The 14,363-nt window shown below is 40.3% G+C and overlaps 1 protein-coding gene across 1 annotated transcript; it reads right to left on the bottom strand.

The window, feature by feature from the left end:
* Nucleotides 1-3,551: 3,551 nt before the first annotated feature.
* MRPL42 (mitochondrial ribosomal protein L42) lies at nucleotides 3,552-10,551 on the bottom strand. The gene is made up of 6 exons (XM_048300049.1): nucleotides 10,416-10,551; nucleotides 9,166-9,327; nucleotides 7,343-7,406; nucleotides 6,384-6,468; nucleotides 4,920-5,083; nucleotides 3,552-3,667 (listed from the first exon to the last, which is right to left on the bottom strand). The coding sequence occupies exons 1-6, from the start codon at nucleotides 10,420-10,422 to the stop codon at nucleotides 3,622-3,624; spliced, it is 528 nt and encodes a 175-aa protein (XP_048156006.1). The 5' UTR covers nucleotides 10,423-10,551; the 3' UTR covers nucleotides 3,552-3,621.
* Nucleotides 10,552-14,363: the final 3,812 nt, after the last annotated feature.

The raw sequence follows: 14,363 nt of genomic DNA on the forward strand, positions 1-14,363 counted from the left end.
GACCTATTACAACAGCAGCAAGAGAGAAGTTTCCTATAGAACTGAATAGCTGGAGGGGTGGGGAGGGATGGACAGGTGGGTAACTGCTGCCTGCTCTGTAGTCACGGGGCAGTGAAACTAAGTCCCGACACTTCACATGGGTCTCATTACTGCTGCACTGTCGACTCATTTTTTTCCCCTGACTGGGAGGGGTGGAGTTTTTTTGGTCTCTGAGACACCTTACAAAAGTTAAAGCTAACGGGCAAAAACCCCTTTGACCCTTTAAATCCAAGCCCTTTGGGAGCTGCTGGGATCTCCTTTTCCCGCAGTGCCCCGAGTGCAATCAGTGGGAGCAGCCCACGCCGCCCGCCGGGGTCAGACCCGCCCGCAGAGCCCCGGCCCGACCCTGTGCGGTGCTGCCTCCCGGTGGTGCCGCACACAACCTGCACAGCAGCTCCCGCGGCGCACACCGGGGGGAAAACCCGAACTAAAGCATCCGGTTCGTCTTCATTTGGGGATAATTAGGGGAGGGACGAGAATTCTTTTCACTAAGGCACCAAGATAAATTGAACTGCGATTTAAATGGTCTGAATTCCTCTTCGGGACCACTGGAACAGGCTGCCCAGGGAGGAAGTGGAGTTTTCCCCTCTGGAGACATTCCAAACCCAGCTGGCTGTGTTCCTGTCACCTGCTACAGGTGACCCTGCCTTGGCACGGGGTTGGATAATATGATCTCCAGAGGTCCCTTCCAAACCTAACAATTCTGTGATTCTGTGAATTAAGGACGGAATTTTTGATATTTGACTGAAACAGAGTTTTCTAATGGCATGCGGGGCAAGCAAGGCTGGAAGAGACTTTTAGTGAGACATTTGAAAAACAAATCACTCAGTAAGATGTACCCAACTGCATACTATCCACAGCAATGAGCCTAAGACCGTCTGGAACCCTCAATAGCTACTAGATACAAAGCAAATGCCTAAGTGCCCAAAATTTGATACAAAGTCCCAGAACAGGCTTAACATCGCAAATTTTACCCAACCTAAGTTTGCAATTTCAAAGAACAAGAGCAACGGAAAACAGAAATCCCAAACTAACTTTCAAATGGATTTTTTTTTTTTTTTTTGCATGGAAGTGGAACAATAATCAAGTGGACGACTTCTGAAATCCAAGTTTTCAAATGAAGAGAAAGAAAGACAGTTGTCTGAGACCCAGAAAACCAAGAAGAGAGCTTCAAATTATTGTGAGAGTAGTATTTTAAATGTGTCGTGCTTTGGGTAACCCAGGAAAAAGATTTAGCAAAAGAAAACGCAGAAAGATTGAAAGCACCAGTGCAAGGAAAGATTTTAAAACATCAATGTTATAAACTAACAACGAAAGGGCACAGGGTACATGCAGTGAACATGTGTTTTAGACTGTTTCCAGCAACTGGTCAGAAGAGGAAGTACTTTAAAGATAGCAGCCAAGCATATCATAAATTTTTAGCTCTCAAAATGCCTGAAAAGCATCCAAAAGTGTTTGGGAAGCATTGTGAAATCCAGTATTTCTACAGTGATTGTGGATGTTTGATCATAAACAGTGTTTGACAGGCAAGAATAGATAAATGTTGTAACAGAAGGTTTCTCTGTAAAGCAAAATTTCTGAGCAGAATTAGGCAGCAGTAAGCAAAAATATGGAGGAAAGAATGGGGAAAATAATTGTAAGTTTAAATTAGTCTAAGGACATCTCTTCTTACACTGGCATGAAGTCACACGGTGACAAATTAGGTCTCAGCTTTCCAAAAATAAAGGAAACTCAATTTTATGCATTGGAACATACCAAAACACTACATGAGAGGTAAGCTCACTTATGCACCAGTCAGTACCAGGCACCACGAACTGATGAAAATACCAAAATTTGCTGTACTACAAATTACTACAATCTATTTGAAAAGTTATATTCTAGGCAGAAAATTCATGTGATTGAACCTGCAGAGTTAAGCAGCCATCCTTTGCAGAGACCCCACAGACATTCCTTTTGTTATGTGAGCAACACATCATTAATAGGGAGCCAAAATCACTTGGCTGATGTTGGCTTGAGCATGGAACTCTGATATCTTACAAGCACAACAGAGCGAAGCAGCAAAACGATTTCATGCTCTGCCGTGATAAACCAGTATCAGCTACCCAGTATTCGGATTTAAAAATGCTCTGGCTCTAGTTTTACATAAACATTTCCACAAGTATTTAAAGGCACACATCCAGTATTTATTTTTACACACATCCAATATTGCTTTTTTCACAATTAAAGGATATTCAAGGAGGAAAAGGTTATTTAGTAATATCTTTAAAAACAAGCAGTTTCTCAGCTTCTCAATTGAGAAGTTGAGTGGTACTCAACTTGTAGCAAATTCTGTAGAAAATGCATGCTGGCAAAATGACACTAGACTAACAGAAGAAACCAACCCCTTCCTAGGTTATCCAACTTGCTTTGGAAGGGAAATGCAGTAAAAATGTATGATGTATACGAGGTAATTATTTTCTGATTATTTAGAAGGACCTGCTAAGAAGGCTTTATGAAGTCACTGGGATCTCTGCAGTGGCACAACATTCCAAGCTAGCCCTTTCTGTCAGAGGGCTGATGCAAGACTAAAACTGTAGACTGGAACAAAGGTCTTTTTCCCTTTCCTGAAGGAAAAAAATGCTAGATGACACAGAATATTACAAGAGGAAGAACACTTAAGCACTACAAAATGCTAAAGCAATGATGTAGAATCAGATCAATTTTTTTTTAATTTAAAGCATTTTTTATAATAAAGGGTCAACCCTTCCTCCTCAGTAAACTACAAAGAGCAGGGATTACCTTGCTGATGTAAACAACTTCTTCTACTGTGCTACAGCTACTCCAATTTATGTATGAACACAGCATCCTCACTGAGTGGTAGTTGGGGTGGGATTAAACAAACAAAAAAAGCCCCCCATGAACCATGAATGCACACAGAAGTTCTCAGATATTTGAGAATGCTGGATGGTTTAGAAGGGCAAGTTACTGTGCCTTGGATGCTAAAAATTAACCAAGTTGGCCAGTTTTCAGTACATGACAGCCTTAAATACTATTACTTGCCTGATGTAGAATTAAACATGGCACCAGGTATCTCACAAGTGTAACAGAACAAGGAAAACTAATTGTTTTCACAAATACCTCAGATAATATTGTTCATAAATATTATTTCATTAATACTTCAGTATTCAAGCTCAGCTGCATTTCAGTTAATAGATTCCTAAAGAAAAAAAAAATATTATCCCCCTCAAAACCACCAAACCCTAACACATCCATTTCTGGACTTCCCATTTTGATGCAAGACTTCTATGGATTCACTTGACAAATGATGAGCCTCTGACCTCTGAGTTTAATCAGAGCACTCCATCCCTGCTACATCCTGTTCTAAGACTTGTCCATTTGCTGACCAGGAATGCACAACTGCCTTCACTGACTCCCTGTTTCATCAGTGCCATTTCGTTGTTTTTCTGTCAACCAGTTAAAGTAGAAAATAAATGTCAGATCAAGTTAAGCAAGCTCTGTTATAGCCAAACATGTCACTTTCTGTAACTTTTATTTCCAATAAAAATTAACAGCTAAGTCCTGATGAATAAGAAGTTATCTTCGTTATCGGTCTTTAGGAGGATTAGGATTCTTGCGTCTTCTATGATACCTAAAAGGAAAAAAAGGCTGCAGTGAGTGCAAGCTGTGGACAGTCTTTATTTTCCTGGTATTTCTGCCCCCAGTGAGTGACCTGAGGTTACACAAGGAAGTGAAATACAAGATACACAAGCACAATCCACCACCACTCATTAGAGATGTCATCTCTGTTGTTTGTGCAGTTACATAATGCTACTCATTTCTATTGCTACATCTGCTACAAGCACGCAATAATCCAATCAGTTCTACAGCTGAATAGGCACAAAGGCTGCTATTTATTCTTAATCCTTTGTGTGAAGTTAATTTTATTACATGGTCAGCCTTCCCTTTGGCTAAAATGATTGCTATAGAACAAAGATGTTGAAAGGAGTTGTGCCAGACTGTATGTTAAATAGTGTAGTATTTTGCAGAAAAACTAAAAAAAAATTCTTCAGAACAAAAAATGATCCATACTTTCCTCTTAATTATGCACCCTAAACAAGGCAGATCCTGTCTGATCTTCATTAAAGTGACAGCTACCCTTTCGTCATAAAAGTCATACCATTCCATTCCTTATATCTACTCCCAAAGCACATTAATTAAAAAGTTTTCTGTGGACAACACCACCACAAAATTTTGCCTGTTTTATGTCTCCATAGCTATAAAATTAGCAGCTACCAAAAGATGGAGTAACATGGAGTGGAAGGGAGTAACACACACCAGAATGCTGATTGCTTACGTTAGTATATCTGAATGTCCAAAGTTCCTCTTTAAGCCCAGTCATGTATATGTGCACCTCTCCTTCTCCCCAATTTCTGAATGCAAGGCACACCAAAGTACACTTTTCACCACTCCAAATGAAAAACCTCTACTACTCCTAAGTCTGAGAATCTTCCCATTGAGGTTCCTAAGGAACAGGCAATGCATGTTTCCAAGCTGTATTTGGTTATGTCCATTGAGGGTATTTTATGTACTAGATTCTGTTACTGAACTTTAGTAAATGACCTGAACCAGCAGCTAACTGGATGGTATCAGGAATTTCTACACTGTCATGTATTTTACAAAAAAAGTGGCAAAATCTACCAAAGGAGAAGTGTTAAAAAACCCCTTATTAAATACAGTCTTCCATTTACACAATACCGCATTTAAAATTTTATGTAGTAGCCCAAATGCTAGAGGTATCTTGTCTCACATGACTCTTCATTGGTTGAATCTGGCCATTAAATGATTCCTGTATTTCTCTTTACTTCCAAAATGAACAAAGAAATCAAAAAGGAAATACTTACTGTCCCACAGGATACCAGCGATGTTTTGTTGTGTAAAACATTTTGCTGAGCTCTTCAATTGTAGGACCTCTCTCGTTCTTTAGCTCTTTTTCATCCAATCTGGATTTCAAAACTTGATCAAGGTTTTCTTCTTTATTATTCACTGGATCTGGCCGTGGAATGGGCTAGCAAAACATTAATGTATATGTCTGTCTTGTTTCTCCTTTTTTTTTTTTTTTACTGAGAAAGTCAAAAAGCCAAGCTACATAAGAGTAAGCTGTAATGCTATCTAACAGCTGAAACCAAAGGAATACAGAAAAATGCCTGCAATTGCACAGGGTGTTTATTGTCCCCACCTGCCCCCCCCAAATGAAACCACACAACTGTGGAGATGTCTAGACACATCTATTTACCCTAGGTACTACAGCTGATGAGCCTACCTCTAAAACCAGCATTCTTGTAGTCATTATTGCAGACCTCAATCTTACAATTCACTAGCTGCATCATCAGCTTCAGTTCTACTAACACATAAGTATCCATACTATTCCTAGCCAGAATTTTATTCGTAGCAACCATCATCACTGCTGAAAATCTTTTAAAGGACACATACCTCTGAGAAGAATGTCATTTCCTAATTTTTTATGCAACAGGTAAGACCAAGTTGTTTGTTTTCAATAGGAAACATAACTACTACCACTATAACAAATATTTTTCCTTTTTAGTCCTTTAGCTTTTAGTCTTTTACACCTGTTTTTCTTGAGGTATGTGCAACCAGCAGATTTAAAAATACTGCTATATAATTTGCAGGCAGAAAGTGCTAAAATGGTTTATGTTTCAATGGAGAATTTTCACACTGGGTACTTCAACACAGCTACTAGCTGCAGTATTTTACTAGCACATGAGAACTGGAAAATCAAACAAAAAGTGTACACTAGAAAAATTTATCTAGATGTTAAACCACAACACTAGACTTTCATCAATGTAAAGAACACATTGAAAGTACCACTGACAGACAAAAATCAATATTTAAAGTTCTTCGTGGCTTTTATGAACTCAGTGCTGAATGGAATTTAAAGTTCAAGTTGAAAACAGTAGCAGCAGTATTTCTTTGTATTTTCTTGCCCAGTAGGACATGTGAACCATAACCTACATTCCAACCATCCTTTCTTGAGTAGTATACTCATAGACAGACACTATTTTCTCTGTTGTGCACAAGTATTTTAGTGCCTTGCTTAATTCTACTTGAGTTACTGTATGCTGTGATATCTGAGCTTTTCTGCCTCTGCAACCTTCCCTCAATTCAACTGAGTACACTCCTCCTTGTGGCAGTAGCTATAGTCACCAGTCATTTACTTCACAAATGCGCTGAGCACATACTAAAAAAAGTATTTCAAATTAAAAAAAGATGCCCTAAAGACTCAAACCTGTGAACTACTAAATGCCTTTACAAGAGTAAGAAATATAAATGTGCACACTTGGACATACTTTTGTATGCTCGTATGGAATCTCAAGCGAAGGGTGGTAGCAGACAATTGTCTTCAAATCGGATGTCATTGCAAGTTCCACCTTGCTATAAAAATAAAAAAATCTTGTAACTTTCAGAAACACTGAACAGCTGAGCAGCCCAAGTCCCAAAGAAAACTGGATTTGACCCTGCATTTATGAATCCTTAATAATTTTCTATAAAATAAGGGTCATAAATATTTGATCCAAACTTCCAATTTTTTTGTTTCCTCAGTCATCTTCCCTTTTCTTTTTATAGAGGAAAAAAGGGCTAAAATAAATAATTAAAATAGATAGAAACATGTGCTGGAAAAAAAATCTGAAACCCTTTAATTGTTGCATATAAAACTCTAAACAGATAGGGATGATGATCTCTAGGACAACATGCCTTTATAAGATCTATGGCATCTACAATGAAAAGACAGGAAACAAAGCTCTGTTTGGGCTTCCAACTTTCCTATTAGTTAAAAAATCCTGAACAGGAAGTCCTGCTGAAAGTTTCCTTGTGAAAACATAACTTTTCTCACCTTCCTTCCCATGACACACTAAGCTTCCTAAAACCATGGATGACACGGATGCAGTGTTTCTCACTATATTTGTATCATCTTTTCCCATTTCTATACAAGTTTCCCATGCAGCAGCACAAAAATACCTGGACTTTGTCTTAACAACAAGCATCAATGGAAATGACTACTCTAAGCTAATTTTGCTCTTCCACAAACAAAACTGCAAGGGTACTGGGGATCATCAACATGTTTAGAATGAGTCCTGCATGACTTATCATTACTATTGGAGACAGTAGTTTAGCTAAAATTACTACATATATCCAGTATTGGCAATAGATGTGTTTGATACCATTATATGACAACTTCACGACACAGAGAGTAGCCCTGGAATAAACATTATGTGAAAAGGCCACACATCCAAGCATGTTTACATACCAGTTGTAGTCTTCAGGGAGAACTGAGTATGTAGATTTATGGCAAGCATGATACACAGCTCCATCTACAATAAAAACCCAAGAACTCTGATGTAAAAACAAGCAGAGCTGTGGCCAATTTAAGAATGTCTACATTTTCAATTTTCATTCTGTTTCAAGTCTTAATCAGGGATTATAATCATATTCAGTTTTAGAGTAACAAAACCCAAAACTGTCTAAATAGAAGTTCATTTCTAGTGCAATCAAAAAAACCACAGTATGCAGGCAGCTATGACCTATACTAACCTTCCTAGTTGTATTGTTTTCCTAGGAAAAATCACTATATGAACTAAATACCTATAGAGTTCACCATTAGGAAATATTCTTTATATATGTAAAGAACAATACCTTATGACTTACAGGGAAGATCATAATTTCATTCATAGCAAAATTTATTATAAAAATCAAAATCAGGGGCTCTGACAGGATATGTAGAGAAATGTTTTCCTCATGAGGACAGCCAACCAGGGGGACTGAGACCCAGGCAGGTTTGTGAGTTCTCTGTCCTTGGAAATTTCAAAGACCCAGCAAGCCCTGAGCAACCTGATGTGAATGCAGAACTGACCCTGCTTTGAGCAGGAGCTTGGACCACAGACCACTCAAAGTCCCTTCCCCACAGCTTGATTCCCATTTTTTTATAGAGTCATAGAATTATTTAGGTTGGAATAGACTTTTAAGATCATAGAGTCCAAACACAAACCTAATGTAAGGTGTTCAATAGCCCCTCACACAGGAATCATCCTGTAGACATTGCCTTCCACAACAGGTATGCACAGCTAAGGTGGGCCTGGGACATGTCTGGAGTTGACTTCCACTGGGAACCCCCTTCCTTTATTGCCGGAACCTGACACAAATCCACATAGAAGTTTCTGTGTCCAGTGAAGCTTTTTCAACAATTACACCTTTTAGAACAGAATTATGATCACATGAAACAATCTTCACATGTTCTGAGCTTTCTGTGAAGTCATAAAAAGGTTTCAACTTTATCTGACGTTATTTTATTTAGACCATTTTTTAATTCAAATAGGATTCTTCATGGCTGCTCATAGCAGAGCGAGAGAGCAATCATTGTGTCAAGACCGCGAAGGGTGAAAAAACAAAGAAGAAACTTTTGTGTAGCTATTTTCCTTTCAGAAATATTTTAGATGCAAATTCTTAAATTCAGAATTACTGTTAGCACTTCCACTCTTCAGATCTTCTAATTAAACTATTCTTAGTTATTACTTGAGTTCTGGTAAACTGCAACTAGTTTGTATTTCTTCCTAAAACTTCTTTCCCTTCCTTGCCCACTTACCCCTAAAATGTAGTATGTGCATTATATTTTCTCCATTACTGTCTTTTCTACCACCTTTACTATCTTCCCTATGTCTTTCTATTGACATCTAAAACATGGACAGAAATCTAAAAAATAGTACTGCCTGTTTCTACGTGTTCTCTGTTTATGTTAAGTAACAAGATTTTACTGTAGCCTTTTCTCACCACTGATTCTAAGTCCGAAAAAATAAATTCAATGATAACCAGTAGGAAGAGGGGTAGTATTGACAAGCTAACTAAGAAATTAGGGGGGCATCCTATGTGGACCATGAAGGTTTAATAAGAAAAAAACAAACAAACAAAAAAAGATATCCTTTAGATTATTATTAGAATAGAGCATAGTCTATCAGACTTGATTCTGTTCAAATAGAAAAATCACTTCCATGCTTCCATTACTTTAAATAATACAGGAAAGAGGCTCTCAAGGAACAAATTTTAATATAGGACTTCTACAATTTCATCACTACTTACTCTGCAGTGGGACCTGTTTACAGGGTGCTACTGAACGCATCCAAAAGAGGCTGGACCATGCAGTTCTAAGTGACATTGCCATGCTGACAGCAGAGAGAAAACCAGTCCTGGACAAGATGGAACTCAAAGAGGCATGTATCCTTTTTCTCTGCAGAACACCCTCTGAAAGAAACCAGTTTCGTAACTATTCAGGATACAAAAGACTAACAATTAAATTTCTTGAATATCTTAACAAAAAATTAAATTTGTTCAACGTATTCTTCATTGTCAATTGTTTAGAAGTCCTTATCACTTAAGATAATGGTACCTGTCTCCCTAACAGTCAAAAGCAGTACGAGACCTTATTAACCATGAGATAGTCTTTGAAGGTTCAACTTTAAAAAAAAGCTTCCATGGCTGTGTCTTGTCACAGGCTTTTCTACTGGTACTCACCCACCTGAAATTTGCATCCTTCCTTCTGCACACTCCATAAAATTATTAGTGGAATATGCTTTTCTTGTTCACAATGTAAATATCACCACCCAGTCCAAACAATAGAAGTACTTATAAACTACACTTGCTGTAGTTAAAACACTCTCTACATGCAGTTAATTGGCTTCATCCATCTCAAAAGCAATACACCTAAAACCTGAGAAACACCATTTAGAATACCTTAAATGTTACCCAAAATCTCACAGAAGCAGAAAGACATCTTATGTTTTGTCTACCGAAAAAAAAAAAAAATTGCTTTAAAGAGAAACTTATAATGAAGCTTAAAAAAAGGTAACTGGAGACAGTTTAAAGACATACTCATAAAAATAAAGAAACAAGAGCCCTTTAAAAGTACTTCATATTTTGTGCTTCAGAACATCACCAGAAATGTGCATTTTTCCAATTTCGACACAGTTATTCAGCATTCTCTTTATCTGTGCCAATGCTGCTGAAGTTAGGGGAACACTGACAACTACAGCTGCTCATAACTTGCCCTCGGAAGCTCATTAACAAAAAGGAGGCGAAGAACGCGGCGGATCTCGGCCGCCTGGTCCAAGGACAGGGGTCAGGCACCTGCCCGTTCCCGGCCCCACTGCGAGGGCCACTCCAGTTTAAATGGGGCCAGTCCCATCCCTGAGACAGCACACAGGAAACAACAACACGTGTGCAGCAACACGCGGGAACACGAAACCTGAGGCTTAGAATTAAAGAAGATATTTAGCTTTCCAAAAAAAACCCACAAAAAAGTCATTAATCCGTCAAAGCAAGCAAAAGAATACCCGTCATAAAAGTCCTGAGCGTGCCGCACAGGGTTCAGCCCCTCCGAAAGCACACAGAGCCTCCCTCCGGCCTTGCTCGGCGCTCTCCGGGGCAGACACCGCCCGCCCCGGCCCGGCCCCGGCCCGGCCCCGCCGGCGGAAGCGGCGCCGCGCGCCCGTTCCGGCTCCGGCGGCGGCTCGTCCCGCGGCACGCCGGGACATGTAGTGCGGGCAGCGAGGGGGGACCCGCACCGCCTCCGCCTGCCTCCCCCCGCTCCGCCCTGAGCGCTGCCCCGGTACCGGCACCGCCTCCCTCCTTTTCTATCCTCAGCGCTGTCCCAGCACCGACACCGCCTCCCCTCCCCGCCTTCCGTCCTCAGCGCTGCGCCGGCACCGGCGACAAGCCGTGAGCAGCTTCGTAACAATATGGTGGCAGGAAGAGCTAGGCCGGGCTGGGCCAGGGGAGCAAGCGGACACAGAAACGCAGATTCATGGAATCAATTAGGTTGAAAAAGACCTCTGAGATCATCCAGTCCAATCTTTGATCCACCTACACCTTGACAGCTAGACCATGGCAGTAAGTGCCATGTCTGGTCATTTCTCGAACGCCTCCAGCAACGGTGACCCCACCATCAACCTGGGGAGCCCATTCCAATGTTTAACAATCGTTCCCGTGGAGGAATTCCTCATGATGTCCAACCTGAACCTCCCCTGGCTTGAAGCCACTTCCTCTTGTGCTCTTGTCCAAAAAAAACCCCAGATTCATTACCTGGTATGCAACCAGCCAATAATTAGCCACTGTGGACAACACTGTCGCTGGTTGTCCAACCCCCACCTTATAATAACCTTTTTTCAGGTAGTTGTAGAGAGTGATGAGGTCCCCCTGAGCCTCCTCCAGGCTAAACACCCCCAGCTCCCTCAGCCGCTCCTCATAGGACTTCCCCTGTAGATCCCTGGCCAAACACTTTCCACTCACTCTTGGTGCTCTGGTGGTTCCTGTGCTGGGAGGGTTTTGGGAGCTCAAACCCACAGTGGAGGCACTGAGGCAGCCCCAGCATTAGCAACAGCTGTTCAGCTGAGGGAGTGGGCACGATGCCCCAGCAACAGGTAGCAGTGCACCTGCTGGTCCTGGGAACATGCCAATATACCATAGTCTTATATTAGCTGCAAAATAACCCCCTCTAATCCCATAATTCAAAGGCACATCTCTAACATTATTGGTTATTTCACAAGCTTGCAAGCATAGCCTGCTTGCTTTCCAGGTTAAATTAGACAGTGGCTGCAGCAGCTTCCTCTCTTCAACCTTCCAGATCTTCACAATACCTGTAAATACTCTTCCACAGGGAAGGCCTGGATTTTATGCAGATGAAATAGCATGTTTCCAATATTCAAGGCATACAGAAAACTCACCTGAATGTCCCAGGCACACTGCTGCTCTGGGACCACTTGCTGTACTTCTTTTGGAGACTGAGTCACAAAGCATTTGAAAGACAAGGTTATATTTACACAACATTAATAAAAGACAAGAAGAAAAAACAAAAATCAATTGTCTGCCCTGCTGCTGTAGTATCTGAAATGGCTCCAGCACTTGAAGCTTTTATACATCCATGAAGTCTCTAAGTCACATCAGCAGACTGTGTCTCCATTCCTGTCACAGCATTACGCTTTTGGAGACTCTTAGATAGTGTCTCCTGAAAGGCTGCAACCTCTTCCAGATATCTTTCAATCATTGCATCTTTTCTGGTCATTAGTTTGTAGTACTGCAATTTCATGCTGTCATCAGTGAAAGCCTCACAATTTCAGCGATGTTTAACTTTGTTCTGTAGTTGCAGAGTTGTAAACACTGGTAATTTCCAGAAGCATAGCAGAAGTATAGCCAGAAATTTCTAGTCAAGAGCTGATCACTCCCAGTAGCAGTGACAAAGATTTTTTTTTTTTTTGAGTATTTTTCTGTACGGTGGGAGGTAAAAGACATCCATTTCGAGGCTTCTTGCAATATTAGATTAATTACATCATAGAAAAAGGGGGCAGAGATGGGCCAAAATATTTTACATACTACTTAGAGAGATGCAACCAAGGTGAGAAATCACAGCTCCACTACGAGGCTCCACCAGATTTGCGGATATAAACTCACTTGGTCATTCCAGCAAGTTTCTGTGTGCAGATACAGAGGCATCTGATCTGGGCTCATGCACCAAACTGAAGCAACACAGTTCTTTGTATTTTCTGCTGTGTACCAGCTCATGATTCCCACAAGGAAATCCTAGGGTGAGGGCAGCATCCCATACAATCAAGCAATCATCCACTACAAGCAAGACGGTGGTTCTACTGATGGACAAATAAAACACTTTGAGGATTTTAAACTCAAGGACAATGCTGAAAAAAATAAAATGGTAATAAACTGTCTGAAATAAATGCACTCAGGAAATTAAAAGAAAGGAATGAATCTTTATTTAAAGAGTGAGCTTCAGGAATATCTTGTCCACAGGCATAGTGGGGATAAACAGAGTTATTTCAAAGTCACTCTTGCCAGGAGCAGTTCGTGACAATGTGGGAACTGCTCAGGATTCTTGACTTTCTCCTGGTCAACTGCAGTGTGACACACCTGTATGTAAATGCAATGTTTGCTGTGTGTTTTTGTGTGTGAACCTCTGACAAGCACATTAGTCCTTGATTTCCTTCCTAGGAAGTACTAAGTAAAATTAAAGCTTCTCGGACTTTTCTTGAAGGTGCTTATGAATTAATTGTCATAACTTCTTTACAAGATTGCCTAAAGTCAGGGATGATGATGACTGTGGTTGACACCTCTGATTCTTAGATGCTTTCTTGAAAGGGTATTGTTCACCCATGCAGGAGACAAAAATTCTTTGCTGTCCAGTGGAAAACTTGAATTTACTCCCTTCACAGCTGGAGACCACTGTAAATTTCACCTTTTTCTTTTTCCGATGCAAGACACTTTTTTTCATCTTCTCTATATGGAGCAGCAACTATTAAAAAAAAAAAAAAAAAATTAAAACCTCCCTAACCCCCTAGAAATTGTCTCCCAATAAAAAATACTAAATCTTGACATGCTTGAATATATTAGTCATGATTACAATATCAGACTTCTGTGGTGCTCCTACATAATTGTTTCCTACATAAATTTATTTGCTTTAATAAAGATAATTTTTTACTCTTCAGTGCCATATGTACTTCCTGAGGACTGCATACAGACACACACTTGCAGATATGCATGCTCTCCTCAGACACAAGTTTGAAAAAGTAGAGTTTCTAATGTTACTGATGAATGTGACCAACAATGGTGGGATTTTATAGGCTGGTGGCACTGAGTTGTTAACAGCTAAGAAGCTAATTCATTAACAAGATTGTAAAGATCAACAAAAGCTTTGTTTTGAAGCTACAGTCTGATCTGCTTGTTTTCAGTGATGTATTTTTTTCTGTAAGAATGTTATTCTAGAAATGCGTGCTTTTAGAACTTCACCGTAATGGCAAATCTTGTAACTTAAATCCTAGTTCTAAAAAGTTGCAATTGAAGGTACCACAGAACTTTATTTTTATGTTTTAAAAATGGAACCACATACCCTGCTAGGCTTCCAGGCTATTTTTAGGTGGTTTCTATAAAAAGATTTTTAGGAGACAGTAGATGAGGTCTACCCCCTCCCTGACGCATAATGTTCTGCAAGTCTATTCTTAGCAGCATGTTCTGACAGATTACAGCTTTCTGGTAATGAGATGGGAATTGCTTGAGGACGGCTCAGAAGTGTGACTACACACTTCTCCAGCATGTCTGGAGATGGGGTTAGTAATAACTGCCAAGGCCCTTGCTTGCCTCAGCAGCTTGTAGACAGCAAAGGGGAAAGTCACTCGGTCTGCATTGGCTCAACAGAAAGGTTGAGCTGTAGAGATCGATGGAGGCACTAATGCTGAGTTCCAGACCTCTGGGACTTCATGTCTTTGGAAACCTCGAAA

The sequence above is a fragment of the Corvus hawaiiensis genome, chromosome 4 (genome assembly GCF_020740725.1).
Source record: "Corvus hawaiiensis isolate bCorHaw1 chromosome 4, bCorHaw1.pri.cur, whole genome shotgun sequence".
Taxonomy (NCBI): domain Eukaryota; kingdom Metazoa; phylum Chordata; class Aves; order Passeriformes; family Corvidae; genus Corvus; species Corvus hawaiiensis.

Coding starts and splice junctions, on each gene's coding strand:
- MRPL42 (XM_048300049.1), bottom strand. Junction 7,407..9,165: donor TAAACAGGTCCCACTGCAGA/GTAAGTAGTGAT, acceptor TTTTTATTGTAG/ATGGAGCTGTGTATCATGCT. Junction 5,084..6,383: donor TTCCATACGAGCATACAAAA/GTATGTCCAAGT, acceptor ATGTTTTGCTAG/CCCATTCCACGGCCAGATCC.